Here is an 18,681-nt window from a genome sequence, read left to right on the forward strand (position 1 = left end):
TCACCAATTTTTCGTTCTATGGTACACTTTTTAGTTGCATCAGGATTTCCCCTCCCATGTGAGATAAAACCTACAATTCATACAATTCCAACTAAAGATTGGCACCTGGATTCTTCACCCCCTTCTCCCCACTAGAATTTTCAATGTGGGTCTGATCCAAAGCCATTGAACTCAATGGGAGTCTTCCCATCCTCATTGAGCCTGATTGAATACGTTTCCGGTGTGATGCATCAGGAGTTACATATACAATTCCCACTTCTAATAAGAGGAATTACATATTTAAACCCTTCAAAGAAACTGAGTTCCCTTATATCAGAGCAAAGACTCTTTTCTTGGCTTCCACACACCAACCGAGTATAAAATGGCAAATAACTTCAATTTTTGAATTTATGGATTGGGTGCTAAGCATTAGGGGGATTTTAATAGCACTGGGGATAGGAATGTGGTATTTTAATATGGCCCACAGATCATGGGGCAAATCCTTACCTTTATATTGAATTCAAGTCTCTTTATTGGAGGCCTTACAACTTATCCATGTGGAATTTAAAACACTGAAACGGAGAAGGCTGGGCATACATGGAATGAGGGAATTTAACCCACAGGAAGATGGCCTATAAAATTAAACTTCAAGAGCTGTGTAAGAAAAAATAGAAGTCGAATGCTTGTGCAACAGCTGGGGTGGAGGTGTCTCTCCCCTTTAATTAATTTCTCCAAGTCTTAAAGATATACGTAGTAACATGACCCAAGAGTTACACCTCTGATTAATATGGATTTAGTTTTCTAGGACATCTTCTGGAGGGTGAGAGTACTGTGGTCCTTATTTCAGCTGGAAGTGACAAATCAATGGTGGATTTGATGTGTCCTTAAGAAATGGGGCATTTCAAGTCAATCTTTTTTCTCCTGTTAATGATATTGATATTTACATAGTGATCAGAGATGAGGCCTGAACCAAAATCTTTGATGCAAACTGCCCCCCAATTTTTCCCTAATCTAGTTCCAATTCAGAATTACCATAATGGTCTAAATCTAAAACCATTGATCCAAACAACCCTGAAGTTTGGAGGGGGTATTTGGAAAAAAAGAAAAGGGTCTGGATCTGAATTTTATGGTTTAGATCAGGGGTCTCAAACTCAAATGACCACGAGGGCTACATAAGAACTAGTACGTTGGCCCCAGGGCTACACCACTGACCCCCGCCCCGCTGCCCCAGCCCCGCCCCCATTCAACCCCTTCCCTGAAATCCCCACCCCAACTCCGCCCCCTCCCTGCCCCCAGGGGGTGCAGGAGGGGTGCGGGGTGTGTCAGGGGGCTCAGGGCAGGAGGTTGGGGTGCAGGAGGGGTGCGGCAGGGGGCTTAGGACAGGGGGTCGGAGTGCAGGAGAGGTGTGGGGTGCAGCAGGGGGCTCAGGGCAGGGGGTCGGGGTGCAGGAGAGGTTCGGGGGGCGGGTCCAGCCCGGCACGCTCCGGGGGCAGGGCAGTCTCCCTGCCTGCCTGCCCTGCCCCTGCGCCGCTCTGGGAAGCGGCCGGGACCTGGGGAGGGGGCACAGGGGTCTGTGTGTTGCCCTGGCCGCTCCTCCAGGTACCTCCCCAGAAGCTCCCATTGGCTGGAGTTCCCGTTCCCGGCCAATGGGAGCTTAGGGGGAGGTACCTGGAGGAGCAGCCAGGGCAACACACAGACCCCTGTGCCCCCCCAGGTCCCAGCTGCTTCCCAGAGCGGTGTGGGGGCAGGGCAGGCAGGCAGGGAGCCTGCCCTGCCCCTGGTGCGCACCAGGCCAGAGCCGCTCTTGGTAAATGCTGGGGGGATGGGGGTGCCGCGGGGAGCTGGCAGGCCGCAGAAAATAACCCTGCAGGCCGTGTGTTTGAGACCCCTGGTTTACATCCACCTCCCATGGCAATCTGAGATTGCCTATAACAGGATGAATTTCACCCCCATGCAGAGGGCTAGAGAAACTCCTGTGCCTACATATGATTCATTCACTAGTCAGGCCAGCTACAGCAAACCCCGCCAATACCCTCTGCTCTTGATCTAGAAGGATTCTCTCTCATCTAGGGCTGCGGAATAAGTTGGTATTTATGTTCTTTTAAATCTAAGCCTTTGAAACAAAGCATCCTATGCTAGCAATTGTACTGGGCTATGCCAGTGTTTACAGTTGGCACTAATTTTTTGTGATAGACACACTGAAATGGCCAGAAGCTGTGGTACCTGTGGCATTTTCATTCACCAGAGCACTCAGTGCTTTACTTGTATTCCAACCAAATCCACACAAAGTGCATGTTGGGAAGTGGAAATATTTATAGCAAAAAAAAAAAAAAAAGTAATAAAAGCTTAGGACCACATTTTTAAAGTGACTTTAACCAGCTTCCCCCAAATTCTGCAGGCAAAATCATATGTGCCTGAAATTCTGCATGCCCAGACATTGGTGTGAGTAATTAAGCAAATTTCAATGCCTAACTACCTGATTTGCCACCATGCAGCATTAAGTTAGATGGTAAATGTTTATTATTTACACCTGCAAAATTGCAGATGCAAGTGATTTGGCATGTGCTTTTGGGAATACCCATTTAAGGCCAGATCCTCAGCTGGTAAAGTAAGTGGAATGAGACGCCCGTTGAGGATCTGCATTTTAAAGGTCTTTTTGAAAATATGGTCCTAAATTCAGAATGCTCACAATGCCATTTTGGGGGCGGTGCGAGGCAGTGCAATGACCCAGTGTAAACTCCTAAAGCGTGCTACTGAATACTTCAGAGATCGGAGAATTCGATTGATCATCCAAACCCGTTTCCTGTCCCGTGGTACCGTGCAAATCTCCATGTTCTACGGACTGCATACTCAGGGCCCAGGGCTTGCCCTCTTCATCTGATAACGTGGTTTTGTAGGGCTCTACGTATATCCTACGGATATTCTGCCTCGATTCATGGTACTTGCCTTTCCCATCTTCTGGGAGGCTTGAAGCATGAGGTAAGAAAGCGCTCCGAGGACAATTGACGGGAATCCTTATTTGGTGGCTGGAGGTAGGCTCCTGTGATAATTCCGTGGCTCGTGTGAGATGCTGTGTGTACACGCCTTCGGAAAGAGAGGCAGGCTGTGTCTCGCTGTGCACTCGCAGCCAGCGATGGTGCCGGCTGAAGTAGTTATAGTGCTGATGTTTCCCTAGCTTTGTTTTTTTCCCCAAGAAACTCAAAGGCTGCCTGGAGCTGGAAGTCTTGTCCAGGCTTTTTGATGTGAACCCTCCCGTGGTCAGACTGTTCATGTACTCCGTGCAGTATTCGGCATCGGCATCCAAGTCACTGCCCCCTTTCGGGTCTTCTTTCAAAGTCAGGTGAGGCTTCATATCATGGACCTGGAGGACATCAGGTGCACTGCCGCCCAGGCCACCCACTGCCTGTTGGGATATGTCATGTGAGGATGAATAAACCAAATCCAGTTCTCTGGGGCTCAATGCATCACTGGAATCATAGTCGCTGTCGGTTGGAAGAAACACTTCCGAGCAGCCCTCTTCGTCCGAGCAGGGCTGGGAATCTGAAAATCGAAGACTCATTAAAACCGAATAACCACTAACATGACACACAGCCCCACTTAAAAGAACTGCTTAATACACTTAACGTATTTTCTTAACTTGGGAGCAAAATGAATATCAGACACGCTTCTGGCAACCTCTGTGTATTTCCATTGTGGAATTTTCCATGGGGCCAGGTGACAGTTGCAAAGAGGAGATGGTTGTGGTGGACCAATGGGCGTGCTAGCCAGGAGATAACATCACAGTAAGAAACAGGAAGGGAAGAAAGGACTAATGAAGTCATGGGAGGTGAGCAAAGGGGAAGAATTGGGGTTGAGATGAAATTTTAAAGTAATCTTGTTTTCTGAGTTTCCATCTAATTTCATGGAGATTGAAATTTTGGATTTTGAGAAACTGTAACCCAAATTCTGTCCGCTGTTAAGCAGTGAATTGATTTACACCTGTGTAATCCAGAGCAGGATGTGGCCTTACCGGTCTTTAACAGGCATGGAGAAAAGATATAGAGCTGCAAGAGCAAAGTCTGCCCTTTTGAAGGAATGTTTATCCAAATCCCAAACTGACAAATTTAATCCACATGTGAATTTATTAATCAAAGTTCAGACTGGCTTCCGCACCGACGTCATTGCCATTCTTTTGTCATGGCAGCATCAGGGCCAAGTTCTGCAGGAACGTAAATAGCGGTGGACGTGACCTCATGGGTCCGATTCTCTGCTGCCCTCTATCGGGGTCGTCAGTTACACCAGAACAAAGCAAGCACAGAGTTGGTATAAAATAATACCCACTACTCACCTTGCATTGGTGTACATGACCATACACAAGGTGCAGGGCAATAATGAATCAGGTCCACCTAGGGGACACATTATGCTCTTAGATACATGGTGTTAATGCTAAGTATCTCCACCTAATCCAAGAGGATTATTCTGCATTTGCACCATGTTATTCAAAGGAGAATTTGGCCTAGAGAGAGACCATGAAATCAAAGGAGAACATTAATATATAATGGATTAAATCAAAGTCAGGGACACATGCTTCTATAAAGGCCACAGTTTCCACCCAAATTCTCTGGGCTTTTTTTTTTTTTTTTTTACTTTTACTCGAATAGGAGCAGATTTATTTGGTTTTCTTGACAGTAGGAAACTGCCATTTAGAAGTAAAAATAAATTATTATGACCAAAAAGGCTGTGGCAGTTGTTCCATGCAGCATCTGCAGCTTTTGTTTCTACCATGTCATTAACTCATTGCTTAATGACAGCTCAGCAGAACAGTGATTTATTTTTTCCCCCGAAGTCCTTATTCTATTAATGAAACAGGCACTGTCATTTAATTTGCCTCCTATTTTCTTTGCTGCAATCCATTTATTTCATCGATTTAATTTTCCAGCTATTCAGAGCAGCGATAGCAGCCAGTGAAGTGGGTATAGCATTTTACTAATTTGCTTAATTTTATATTCTTAAAGGGTCCATCTCAGATCACTTGGGACACCGAGCCATCTGAAAACAACAATTAAACCAAACTGGACCCAATGGCTCAGAAAGTCAGCTGCTTCGTTAATACAAAACCAGATGAGCACAGGAAAGAAATAGTGCAAAAAGAAAGAGTTGTCAAAGGATGGGAGGAAAATATGATCCAAGATGAACATGGAACAGTTGACCTCAATGTTCTGAAATGTTCTTTGATGCCTCTGTGGAGCACTAAATCCTCAGACATGATAAGAAACATCCTGGGCTCACTATTCCTCAGCCACTTATATTTCATATCTTGCCGTTCACAGGACTTAATCATCATGGATGAAATTCACGCGTATGCATACCAGCCCAGGGATAGCACACCACTTATTTCCTCAAAACAGACCTAAGAGATGCACAGGTCTTGTGCTGGCCATGTGCAGAAGGATGAATTTAATTCTGGAATGCTTCACGTTGATATGGTTGGATATATGTTGCATACGTTGTACAAACATTAATTACTCTTCACAAAAGCCCTATGGGATAGCTACTGCAGGTTAATATCTTCACTTTACAGATGGGGAAACTGAGGCAGAGAGACAAAGTGATTTGTCCACAATCACATAGCAAGTGGCAGAACAGAAACCAGAACTGCCAATGCTGCCATCCCCACAGGCTACACTACCTCCCAAGTACAGCATCAAATGCAGTATGGCCTGAATATAATGCATATGTTGGATTTAGCATGCAGTGGTGTGGGTGGCCTGGTATATACAGGAGGTCAGACTAGGTGATCTAGTGAGCCTTTCTGGCCTTAAACTCGATGGCTATGAATGTGGGGCTGCTCAGTGATTAGTATCGACCTGTACGCTGAGATGTGTTTTGCGTATGGGATTCCTGAACTGGAGGGTTGGTATGTTGGAAAGGAGCAGACACTTTCAGCACACTCTCTGACAATCATGCACCAGTGACTGCAAGCCATTTATGGATCTAAATGCCATACAATGGAGCAAGCATTGCAAGGGCTTTCTCCTAGATGGCCTGGCTGACTGGCTGGGCAAAACCAGTCTGAGGCAAAAGGAAGGCTTCACTGCTAGGCCCTGTAACAAAAAAATTGAGCAATCAAATATAGAAACTAGGCTCAGGTCACACAGGGAAGATGGGGCTTTGAGAAAAGGGAATTTCCCCAAGAAGGGGAAGATTCTGGGAGACTAATGCAGTGTGAAATTTTTCTGTATGATTTTTCCAGTCAGAACAACTTTTTGTTTTGAAATTTCCTTCAATTTTATTTACCACCCTTACCTTTTAAACATGCTCAAAACTGAAACAGAAGGTTTAGTCTGGGTCAGATAAAATGTTTTGTTTGACCTGAAACAATCTTTTAAACAAACTTTTTGGTGAGCCAAAATTTTTGAAAAGTTTTTATTTCGGGTTGACCCGAAACAATTGTTTGATTTTCATTTTTCAGAACTGCCAGCCAAACAAAACATTAGCTTTCCACACAGCTCTAAGGGAGATATACTCACTGGAAGGCAAGGGAAGACCAAGCTGGGTCCCAAGAGCTCTGGGACTTGCTAAAAGAAGGTGAGTTAGTGTACTTGGACTTTTGACAAGGTCCCTCACCGAAGGCTCTTAGGCAAAGTAAGCAGTCATGGGATAAGAGGGAAGGTCCTCTCGTGGATCAGTATCTGGTTAAAAGGTAGGAAACAAAGGGTAGGAATAAATGGTCAGTTTTCATAATAGATAGAGATAAATAGTGGTGTCCTCCAGGGGTCTCTACTGGGACCAGTACTGTTCAACATATTTATAAATGATCTGGAAAAAGGGGTAAACAGAGGTGGCAAAATTTGAAGACAATACAAAATTACTCAAGGTAGTTAAGTCCGAAGCAGACTGTGAAGAGTGACAAAGGAATCTCACAAAAAAGGGTGACTTGGCAACAAAATGGCAGATTAAATTCAATGTTGATAAATGCAAAGTAATGCATGTTGGAAAACATAATCCCAACTATACATACATGATGGAGTCTAAATTGGCTGTTAACACTCAAGGAAGAGATCTTGGGGTCATTGTGGATAGTTCTCTGAAAACATCCCCTCAATGTGCAGCAGCAGTCAAAAAGGCTAAAAGAATGTTAGGAACCATAAGGAAAGGGTTAAATAACAAGACAGAAAATATCATAATGCTGCTCTGTAAATCCATGGTACACCTCCATCTTGAATACTGCATGCAGATCTGGATGATCCATCTCAAAAAAGATATATTGGAACTGGAAAAGATACAAAGAAGTGCAACTAAAATGAGTAGGGGTATGGAACAGCTTCCGAATGAGGAGAGATTAAAAAGACTAGGACTTTTCATCTTGGAAAAGAGATGATAAAGGGGGGATAAGATAGAGGTCTATAAAAGATTGACTGGTGTGGAGAAAGTGAATAAGGAAATGTTATTTGCTCCTTCACACAACACAAGAACTAGGGTCACCCAATGAAATTAATAGGCAGCAGGTTTAAAACAAATAAAGGAAGTACTTCTTCACACAATACACAGTCAACTCTTTGCCAGAAACTCTTTGCCAGGGCCCATGTTGTTAACAGGATGTGAGAACTAGATAAGTTCATGGAGGATAGGTCCACCGATGGCTATTAGCCAGGATGAGCAGGGATGTAATACCATGCTCTGAGTGTCCCTAGCCTCCGTTCACCAGAAGCTGGGAGTGGGCGACAGGGGATGGATCACTCGGTGATTGCCTATTCTGTTCATTCCCTCTGAAGCACCTGGCATTGGCCACTGCTGGAAGGCAGGATACTGAGCTAGATGGACCATTGGTCTGACCCACTAAGAGTTGGGTCTTATGAGTTGGGTCTGTTTTATTCTTGTAACTCAAGAAGCATGCTAGCTTAATTTATCTTGTAATGAAGTACAGCGTTAGATGAGACTAAATTTGTGTTTTCTCTGTTTGTTGTTTTGAAACCATTTTCTCTAAAGCTTTGTTCCATTTACTAATAAACATACTTTTTTAAGAAGGCTGTTGGTTGCTATTTCACTGGTCATGGGCTTCTGAAGTGAAGAGATGCAGGTATCCGGTGGGTTTTGCATGATAATAAACAGTTGTCATAGACAGGGTGTTGTATCCAGATCCCAGTCGAAGAGTGGGAGAGTTGTGAATTCCATCCCAAGACAGGTAAGGGCATGAGGCTTAACACCCAAGGGGACAGGTGTGGGGTGGAGCACTGATGGAGACCGGAAAGGGGCCAAAGGTGCAAGCAGGCCCATAACTGTGACACCAAATAATTTGGTTACAAGAACAGAACCAAGGGAACAGAACATTGGTAGGCTATAGGCCAGGGATCGGCAACCTTTGGCATGCAGCCCATCAGGGAAATCCTCTGGCGGGCCTGGATGGTTTGTTAACCTACAGCGTCTGCAGGTTCGGCCGATCGCAGTTCCCACTGGCTGTGGTTCGCCGTTCCAGGCCAGTGGGGGCGCGGGAAGTGGTGTGGGCTGAGGGATGTGCACGCATGTATTTATTGTTTTGTATTGTCTGGTTCACTTCTTGTGGGGACTACAGAAAATGGGAGTGACAGTGATTCATTGCTCCCTGAAGCCAAAGGGAGTCCTTCTGCTTACTTCACTCGGCGTTGGGTCAGGCCCGAAGCCAAGGACTTGAATGCAGAGAAGGTGATGTCTAGGCTGCCAGTCTGGGGAAGGCATTCCATGTGTGGGGAGAGAAGGGGGGTGGTGTGAAAAAAGAGACTGAGGTGGGCAGGAAGAAGGAGAAGACTGGGTACCATTGATGGTGAGGGGAAGGGAGAACTGCAGGGAATGATACTGCGGTGACTGGGGAGACTGAGCTAATAGATGGTTTTTCCATCTGCAATTTCTATAATTCTGAGATTATACTGAGAGTGAACATTCAAGAAAAAAACACTGAAAGTAGGTATTGGAAGGCACTGTAATTTGATACCTCTTTCCCCCAATCTATGATTATCCTACCCAGCCTGTCAGCTTAAATAATAAATAATAACACTAAAAATAAAAAAATAAAATGGAATAATTGTTAAAATACCTCGACAGGCATGGAAAAAATACCACAGACTAGCTCCCGATGCAAATGGGAGATCAAGGGGCCGTCTTGATTTTCTACTCAGTTTCACCCAGGGGAAAAAAAATCCCTCTCTTACCACTCAGGGCTTTTCTCCTCTGGATCCTGGCCTCTGGTGAGGGTGGTGGTGATGGAAGACAATCTAGATGGGAGGATGTTGAATTTATTTTCTTCTGATTCTGCTCTTCTGACAGGTCCACAAGCTTTGTTATGAGCAAGCCAGCCACCGGCTGTTTGTACCTGGCATACTGCAGTGCCTCTGTGATCCACCTCATTTCACGCCAGATCTCGTCGATTTGCTTTGGAAGAAAGGAAAAAAAAAAAAAAAAAAAAAAGAGAACAAACAAAAACAGTGAAAATTTTTAATCACTCAGTGCTGAAGGTATTGATTTTGGTTTTCTTTAAAAATATACAGAAATTGCCAGTTCTTTTTACATATTTTTATTTTTTCATTTAATTTTTACAAAAAGATGTATAGAGCCAGGGTATAAATCTACATAGCACCATTGACAGAGCATAGAGAGATGGGCCCAAGCAAAGGAATTCAAATCCAGACCAGCTTTGAGGGGTTTGGGTCCACGTTCAGGTTCAGGCCCATGCTTAGGCTGCCTCGAGGATGACAATTCTGTTTCATGGCAACTCTCAAGGTTTTGAAAGTTTGGTTTGGTTTTGCATTGGAATGAAAACAAGACTCTGGAACATTTTTAGGAAAACAAGAATTGTGTCAGAATGTTCATCTTTGGATCAAAACCTGAGCTTTTTGATTCAGGAAGCAGGCATGTGTGAGCGTGGCCTGGTGGCTACGGCACAGACTGGGATGTATGAAACCCAACTTAAGTCCCTACTGTGCCTGATTAAGAGCAGACTTGTTTATTCCAGATCATTCTGAATCAGATAGAGCAGGGACTTTAAAATGAGTCTCCTACATCTGAGGCCAGTGTCCTAACCACCAACCTACAGACAGTCTCTCTCTCTCTCACCCCTTCCCCTAAATCAATATATATTGGGGGAGGGCGGAGTCAAGGCTCTGCACAATCTCCACCTGTCTGTATCGCAGGGGAGTAGTGGCTTCATGGGGATCTCCACCTACGCTGTGACCTGCAATGTGGGTAGCTCTTGCAGGGGAACAAGTTGGCACATTGGGCAAGTGTCAATCCTGCCTTCTTTTCAGTGTTGTAGCTGTGTCGGTCCCAGGATATTAGAGAGACAAAGTGGGGAGGTAATACTTTTTATTGGACCAATTTCTGTTGGGGAGAGAGACAAGCTTTCAAGCTAACCAGAGCTCTGCTTCAGGTCTTGGCGATTCCCAGTAAAAGGTATTACCTTACCCACCTTATCTCTCTAAGCTTGCCCTCAACATGGAAAGCCAAATTCCCTCTGGCTTTCCCCATTCTCAAGAAACTCCAATGGGGCTACACAGTATTCAAGCCAGCACAGAATCTGGCCTCTGCTGTTATCTTTATTGATATTACCTTTATGCCCAGAGTCCCTAATCCATCCAGACCATGGCTCCATTGTGCTAGGCACTGTATATATATATATATATATAGAGAGAGAGAGAGAGAGAGAGAGAGAGATGATTGCTCCCTGAGGAACATCAACAAGCAGGTGTGACAAATACTCTGCAGGGTTAGGGGGAGGGGAACCAGGAGAACAGATTTTTAAAGAACAACATGATGGTGTAGACTAGCCACCTGCGTAACTGGATGGGATTTTTTTTAAAGATATAAATAAATTATAAATATTAATAACAATAATAAATCCCGATGGCCATCTGTCTAGCCATTAGCAACTGGCAGTTTCCTGTAGGCAGAGCCTACAGATGCACAGATACAAAAATTTGGATCCGCCTCTGATCCACGATAATTAACTTGTATCTGACTCACGAGCTGCACTCTACCTTTTATATGTATCCACATCTGCATCCACACCCACACCAGCACCTTATCTCACTGTTAGAGCCCTGCCTGGATACAAAAATTTGGATCCGCATCTGATCCCCGATCCGCAAAGATGGTAAACAATGCAACCGCATCTGCAGATGTGGATTTCCACAGATATAAAGTGGATATCTGCAGATTTGCAGGGCTCTACCTGTAAGAATCACAGTGGATGTTCAGAAGAAAACTGAAGAGTAGGGCAGGATGTTGGCTTTTCAGCTCCTACTCAAGTCAATGGGAACTCCCTGGGTGCCTTCAAAGGTTAAATTTGGCCTTTTAACTCACATGATGATTACAAAAAGTTGTGACTTTTCACCAAAAATCCCTGGAGATCCTGTGCTCATTTTTTTTTGCTCCCTGTAGAACTTTTAAAGGACAGAGGGCGAAATCTAAAGCCCACGGAAGTCAAAGGAAAGAGCTCATTGGCTCAGGTCTGTGATCAGTAATGTTCCTCATCAGAGCTGGCAAACAGAGTGAAGTGACAGGTTTGTAAGTTAGATTCCTCCTTTAACAAGAGTGGATCTGCTTCAGCGCTAAGCTGCCCCAGTGTAATATCAGGGGATGGGGGAGAACTCCACAGAAATCAATGGAGTTCTGCTGGTGAAAATTAAAATCAAGCCTGCGGTTTCATAAACTCTTGGTGAGAATTTAGTGCACGTGAAACGTGACAGGCTGGAGAATGAAGGCCTCCTTCATCTGTTTACCAAACAGGCACAACACATATGATAGCCCTTTGACCTTCTCTATCAACTGGGCCAAAGGGCCTCAAAACTGGCCTGAAGGGATCACCTGTAGGGCTAGTTGAGGTGCAGTTCAGTTTCCTTACCCATCAGTTGAGTTAGGTGACAAGGGGCTAATTATTGTGGTGGCAATGTTAATGAGGGCCACAGCTGTAGGCTGAGAACTGGACAGAATCCACTAACATATTTCATCATGGCCACTGGTCAGATGTTAGATTTTATTTATTTTTTTAGTTTGGTTTCAATAAAAGAAAATGCCCCTCTCAAAACCTCTAGCACACTGGTTCATTACGCATAGAAGGAAAGCATCTGCACTGGATCAATAGCCCGAAAGCCCCCGCCTTCTCCCTGGAAGCCTTTCTAGTTCACATCCATTTCATTAATACTAATGGGATCTGTGCCACAGTTCCATGCCCTGAACTCCTCTTGAGGCAATGGGAGGCGTGTGGATAAATCGATAGCAGGATGTGACTTTAAGTGTCTGCACAGAGAGGAAAACGGGCACCTGTTAAAGTGAAGAATGTCTTTTGATAGTGAAACTGAGTGGTTATTTTTAATCGATGTAAGTGCTTTGACAACGGAATGGATGCTGCTGCAGCCATTTGAAGGGATGTAGCCGTGGGTGCATGCTCCCTGTGATGCAGGTCCTTTTCCAGAGCTTCATGTGGGCTGCCACATCTGTTCCAGTGCAGGCTGCTTCACATAAAGCATGACTGAGTCCTAAGGGATAGCATTAAAGCTGCTTAAATGGAGATGCCTTGAAGCCAAAGTAGCCAACTTTCTGCAGTGATGGCAAGAGCAATGGGAGAGCTGGTCAGTGAAAGGGTGTGAGTGATAAAATAATATAACTTGTGCTGAATTGGGAGTCGGTGAGTGTGCATAAGAGAGTGGTACCTTCCGTGCCGGGAGTGTGGAATGGGGCTTCAGTGGGGGAATCAATTAATAGGAGGCTGCAAATGAAGATTGCATAGGGCTTTCAATTCAACGCATCCTCTCTTTTGGTTGCCCTTCTTGCTTAACCTCCAATTCTGCCCTGTTGTTGTGTAAGTGGCACACTCAGTGCCACAGCAGTGCAAATTGCACCCATCCGGCATGATTCTCCATTGCCCTGCCCCTTCTGCCATCATCTCCACCAACACAAAGTGAGGGCACAGAGGATTTTGCCGATGCTTGGCATTGGTGCAAGTGGCTGCACAAGGCGCCGGGCAATGGAGAATTAGGCCCATTATGTCACTTGCATCACTTTTTATGGCACCCCAGAATTCTACCCTGAGCCCTTTGTGCCAGGCCCATTCTCTTACACCAAATCAGGATTGTTTCCCAAGTTGCAGAGAAGCAGCAAGCAGTACATACAATAAGAATCAAGGGCATATTCTGGCTCTGCTGAAGTCAATGATTGTTTTGCGACTGACTTCAATGGGACTGGGATGTCACCCCAGGGTAATGAGAAGTGGTTCAGAGCGTCTTCACCTATTTTACCGCAAACTGTAGAGAAATAAAGGGACTTGACAAGATAATTCCATCTCATTTCAAGGTCTCAGTGTAACTCCAGAGGTCAATGTGATTGGCCAATCAGCTAGCATGAGCCTCACCCGTTTGGCTTAGAGGAATCTAGATTTCCATTCCATAACTCATCCCCTAGCTGCATGCAGGAGAGATAATATTTTCACTAAAATGTAAAGCCAATCGGTTTTCTCCCCAATACCATTATAAGGTGTCTCCTGGGATACCTGGCCAGTCACATTTAATGAGCTAGGCTTCTTATACAGTTTAAGAGTATTTGAAGCATTACAGTATATAAATTATAACTTAATTGCAATTTCAGCTTAATTGCTGGAGAATATGCCTACACATTTCTTTTCTTACTACCATGCTGGTTTAGACTCCAAGTACCTTATCTGCTATTTTTTCTTTTTCTTTTTGGCTGCCCTCTGACTCCTTTTCAGAGCTGCATTTATATAGACTCCTTTGCTCTTTACAATGTTTGGTTTGTGTAGTAACTTCAACACTGTCTTAGATCTGGGATCACACAAATGCTCTTGTGGTTTTGTGGTTGCCACTGAAGATTGCAGTATGTGGTGGGCTGAGATATTTTCGCCAATAGGTGGAATACAGCTGGTTTTCATTTGAGAGGAAAACTGACAAGGCTAATACGTTTTCACAATAATTCAGTACAAAACACGGGGGTTTAAAGTACTCTCCTAAGTTTTCTTCAGAATATATATGTGAACTGAGACACCCTAGAGCAGCAGGGACAGTTGCTGCATCTATAGCTCTCCCTGCAATTTTATACACACACAGTGGCCTCTTTGGAGATGCTTTGGAACTTAGTTTTACTGCACATGGGGTGGCATGTCCCACTTCGCTGCCACTTGACAACTGCTTCTCCCCCTGCCGCACCCAGATCCCTTCCCACTCCCATGCTCAGAAGAGCCAAATTGGTCCTCATGCTTGAGACCTGCTGGGGCTCCTGGGTGAATTTCACCCTTCATGCAAAATACATACATTCCCCCAGCAGCCCGAGAAGGTTTCATGCACTAGGACCAATTTGGCTCTGCTGAGTGTGAGAGTGTGGAGGGACTTGGGGAGAAAGCAGTTTCAAAGTGGGAGCACAGTGAGATATGCCACCATGTGTGAAGTAACACTAAGCTCCAAGGCAGCTCCAAAGAGGCTACTGCAAAGATGGATTTGACTCACGACAAGGATCAGCAGAGTCATGGTCAGCTGGTCCATAATTATGTAGTTTTAAGTGGCCACCAATCTCTACAGAGGGGGTGAACAGTTGTGTCGGCCCATATTCCAACTGGAGAAGGCTTGAGTTGCAGGAGAGTAAGGGCTGTACAGCTGATCTGTGTCCTGTCCTGTAGATGGACTGCATCCATAAATGCTTTGTGGAAGAGTCATAAGTTTCAACCAGGGAGTATTAGTTACCAAAATAGTTTGCAAGAGTCACCCTGGTGTAAAGGCCCCCTAGCACACAGATAACCCGCCTCTGCCTGGTTCTTTGTGTTGTCACTGGATCACATTGTCTTCAGATCATTTTTATTGACAATGATCTATTCCTATAGCATGTGCCCTGGAAACAACTTTCATTTTTTTTCTTTGCAACCTGCCAATGAGAAAAAAATGTATGTCCTGTATAAGAGAGAAGCTATGAACCAGACTAATGCCCTGTGCTTGGCATTGGCTTCCCTCACACGGAGGGGAGTCAGTTCTATAACCCAAACTGAGACATTTCTTTACAACATTCTAGTGTAATTGTCATTTGATTTTATCCATTACAAAAATCTCTTTTATAAAAACAACCATTGGAGAAATTGTGCTCTGGGTTTGGAATTTCATAAAAAATAAAATGTTGACACCACTAGTCTTTTTACGATGTCTACAAATAATTCTCCTTTTAGATTCCAAATTATAGACCTTAAAAATCTCTTTGGTCTACTCAGACACAGACTGTTACCTGTATATAGTCTAAAACTTGCTGGTGTCTTTGTTTGGCAGCAGCAACTTCCCTGTCTGAAATTGCTTCCCTTAGGGACTGCTGGGTTTTCAGAGAGTCCAGCTCTATGACAGCAGAAAGGTGGCAATACAGACTAATAAATTTCTCCTTGTAACAGCAAAAATGAACTGTGAAAATGACAGAGAAAAAAATAATTAGTATTACATTCCGCTCCTGAAATCCTTACTTTCTTGAACACAAATTTTAATTAGACAGTTATTGAAATTCCTGATGGAACACGTTGAACCAGAAATAAATAATAAAGACCTGATTCTCCTCTCACTTGATGTCTGGGTTTCAAGGATGTTTGTTCTGGTGAAACTGATTTTGAGCCCTGCCTGGCCTGCTGTTTTTGCCAGGTTGTCTACCTTTGTAGCTTTCCAGAGGTGTCACTTAATAGCGTGATATCATCAGGAAAGTCTAGGTCTTCCAGGCATTTGCCATGTACCCAGGCTATACCATTGTCTGTTTGGCTAACATGCTTCATTATCCAGCCTACGGCTATGCCAAACAACAATGGAGATAAAATGCAGCCCTATTTTACACTAGTGTCCACAAAGAACTGCTCAATAATCAGAAATCAGGGCCTGCAGCACAGCCAGACTCTGGGCAACCTAATGAATTTGGTGACACCACCTGATTGGTTGGAAGAGTCGGCAAACCTGCTATTAGGCCTAGCAGCAGCAACAGTTAGGTGGCTGCTCAAAGCATTTGCCCACAGCTGCGATAGCTCCTGCCTTGCCTCACTCCAGATAACTCAGCCTTGACCCGCGGCTCTGATTTCCGTCTTTGGCTCTGGCACCTGGCCTATGACACCTGACTCCTGCTCTAACCATTGGACTTCAGAGAACTTCATGTCTCTGTACGTGACCTTGATGATGCGGATGACTTTAACTTTAGTCCTCCAATGCCTTCCCACAATTCTCCTCTTCTGCCCAAAAAGGACATACAAATTCACCCACAGTTTACTGAGAGAGAATTCGGAGAGCTTACTGCAGTGCAAAGAACCATGGGATATGTCCCCACAAGTCCTAGTGCCATACAGGAGAACCAGTGTGGACACAGCAGCTTGAGCAGGCCTGCTCTCACTCAAGCAAGGCTAACTTGAGGGCAATAATTAAAGTATTGATCACTGCAGTTACATAACCCTGTATTTCAGAAAATGCCCCAATTTGGGAGAACAATTATGCTTTTCGGGGTCTTTCCTCACAGTCCATCCCTTGAAAATTCAGGCATAGGGAGAAAGAAGGAAACCCAGAATACAACTTCTTGCTTACTGGGGACCTGGTACTGTCCCTACAACTTATCAGAGGACTTCAAGTTTCCTTGGTACTTTACTAAACTCAGTCGTATAGTACATATCTTGGTATGGTAGTGAGGTACTTTTTGTCTTGTTACCGAATGGTTTGTTAACCATTTGGCAGGGGACTTAGAGATGGGGTAGTTGTACCCGTGTTTCAATCAAAAATAGAAAAATATATTTTTCTCTCTTTTGCATGCCACATGACAGAACAAATATAGGAAATCAAGCTACAACAACTTTGTCTGTAGAATAATAGAGGTCTAATCTGAACCCAAGAACCCCAGAAAATGGAGAGTCAAAGACAGAATTCTTTGCTCTGCTTTCTCCCCTCATTGTCTCTAGATATTGCCAAGATCTAGTCTGAACAGTGTGTGGTCTTACAGCATATATGCCATATGTGCTGCACTCTTGAGTGAATTACAGCCGTGGTTTCAGCTTCAGTGCTGAAGTTCCTAGCCTTTGTGGTTTTAAGGCAGAGCCTTTAATGTTACTTTAACAAATGTTACTTCAACATAGTCTTTTGTGGTTTTGCAATTATATATTTGGTAGCCACCAGCTAATGGGGAATGGAAGCTTCTAATATTTTCGATGTGAAACACAGCCATTTGATAGAATGTTGGGGAGACGTATGTAATAAATCAGAGAGAACGTATCATCGGCTTTCGGCCATAGGATTGGTTACTTTTTTATTTAAAGAGTAAAATTTAGCCTTCATTGTTGTTCTCTCCACTATATTACACATTCTCATCACCGGAGCCTTGCTGGGCAGCGAGGAGTGGGCCCAGAACGCCGTAGGAGTGATCACCGTTTCCCTACTGCATGCAGTAAGCTGTCGCAGCTACACTGCCTCACCCTGGTCTATGACTAATCTGTGGAGTGCACAAGAGGCAAGATTCATTCCTGCCTAGGACCTATGCATCACACAGTGAGGTTTCAGTGGTGCACAGGCCCTCTGCCCAGGAGGGAATTTCAGCCAGTGTGAATGCACTTAAGCAAATCGAGTTCATTTCTCCCCTCTCACATGGGCAACATGGTCTGTACCCAGAGCCTGACTGTAGATCCTGAGTTACCCTCTCCTTACCTGTCTGATCTATTATTTTACCACCACACTGTCTCCAATGGAATTTTAGAATACTGCCTAGGAAATAACACAGCTGTACATCCTCCTGGGAAAGAACACAGCTCCACCCTAGTCAAAACAGCGGTGAGCTGGCCGCTCTGCATCTGAATTGACTCAGCTTTAGCAAGGGCAGAAATGAATCCACGAGGAAGAATGGTCCAGGGGTTAGAGCCCTAGCCTAGCACTGGGGAGACTTCCTGTGTGACCCCAGGCAAGCTAATTAACCTATCTTGGCCTTGGTTTCCATCTGCAAAATGGGGATAAAATTTCTTGCCTGGTGAGGATAAATATATTAAAGATTGTGAGGTGCTGGGATAAGAACCCAAAATAGATTTAATTGGGGATTCAACTGAGTGACAGAGGATAACACACCTGTGACTTGAATGCTTGATTTCTCTATTTCTGAATCACAAGTAGCATAAAGTGTAATTCAGTACATCCTGCTTCCTTATATTTCAATCGGCTGCATTCTCACATTCCTTGCCTTCTGCTGCGTGGTTACAAGACCCTCGTCTGTACAGGACTAGACTCAAAAGCGCGACCCTGTTCACATCCACTATATATTTGAATGAAAACAGAGAAATTGAAACTGGGCTATTTGTTTCATGACTATATTCTATCTTGCAGCTAACAGCGTGTTCATAAATCTCTACTTTCAAGCTTGCCAATGTGTGGCCCAAACCACTGAGACATGGGACAATGACCAAAATGCAGAACATGTGTGCTTTGTTGTGTGTTGCACCCTAAGCAACATTCATGTTTTTTGATGTATAAATTTTCACCACTAAATCAGCTTTGTGGCCTGGTAGAGGTTCAGTGAGGGGAAGGAGGCCTGTTACAGAGTGAAATCTGGTTTACTTGACTCGTCCAGGGCGAAAACATCCTTCAAAACAATTTTATATTTAAAAGTGGGTCTCTGTTTCTGGTCCAAACATGCAACAACATTCAGGTGTTCCAACGTTTGGAACCAGTGTTCTTATCCTGGCTCCTGGGAGGTTTGGAGAGAGAGTCCCTG

The 18,681-nt window shown here is 44.3% G+C and overlaps 1 protein-coding gene across 4 annotated transcripts in view; it reads right to left on the reverse strand.

Moving 5' to 3' along the window:
- Positions 1–1,759: 1,759 nt before the first annotated feature.
- The window catches only part of ANKFN1 (ankyrin repeat and fibronectin type III domain containing 1), a 149,637-nt gene continuing 132,715 nt past the window's right edge, over positions 1,760–18,681 (reverse strand). For all 4 annotated transcript variants that reach the window (XM_043528502.1, XM_043528503.1, XM_037914628.2 and 1 more), the window contains 3 exons: positions 15,205–15,371; positions 9,144–9,363; positions 1,760–3,519 (listed from right to left, as the gene is read on the reverse strand). In XM_043528502.1, the coding sequence (XP_043384437.1) occupies positions 2,720–3,519; positions 9,144–9,363; positions 15,205–15,371 (1,187 nt within the window). In that variant the 3' untranslated portion in view covers positions 1,760–2,719. The remainder of the gene's footprint in view (positions 3,520–9,143; positions 9,364–15,204; positions 15,372–18,681) is intronic.

The sequence above is a fragment of the Chelonia mydas genome, chromosome 14, assembly GCF_015237465.2.
Source record: "Chelonia mydas isolate rCheMyd1 chromosome 14, rCheMyd1.pri.v2, whole genome shotgun sequence".
NCBI classification, from domain to species: Eukaryota; Metazoa; Chordata; order Testudines; family Cheloniidae; genus Chelonia; species Chelonia mydas.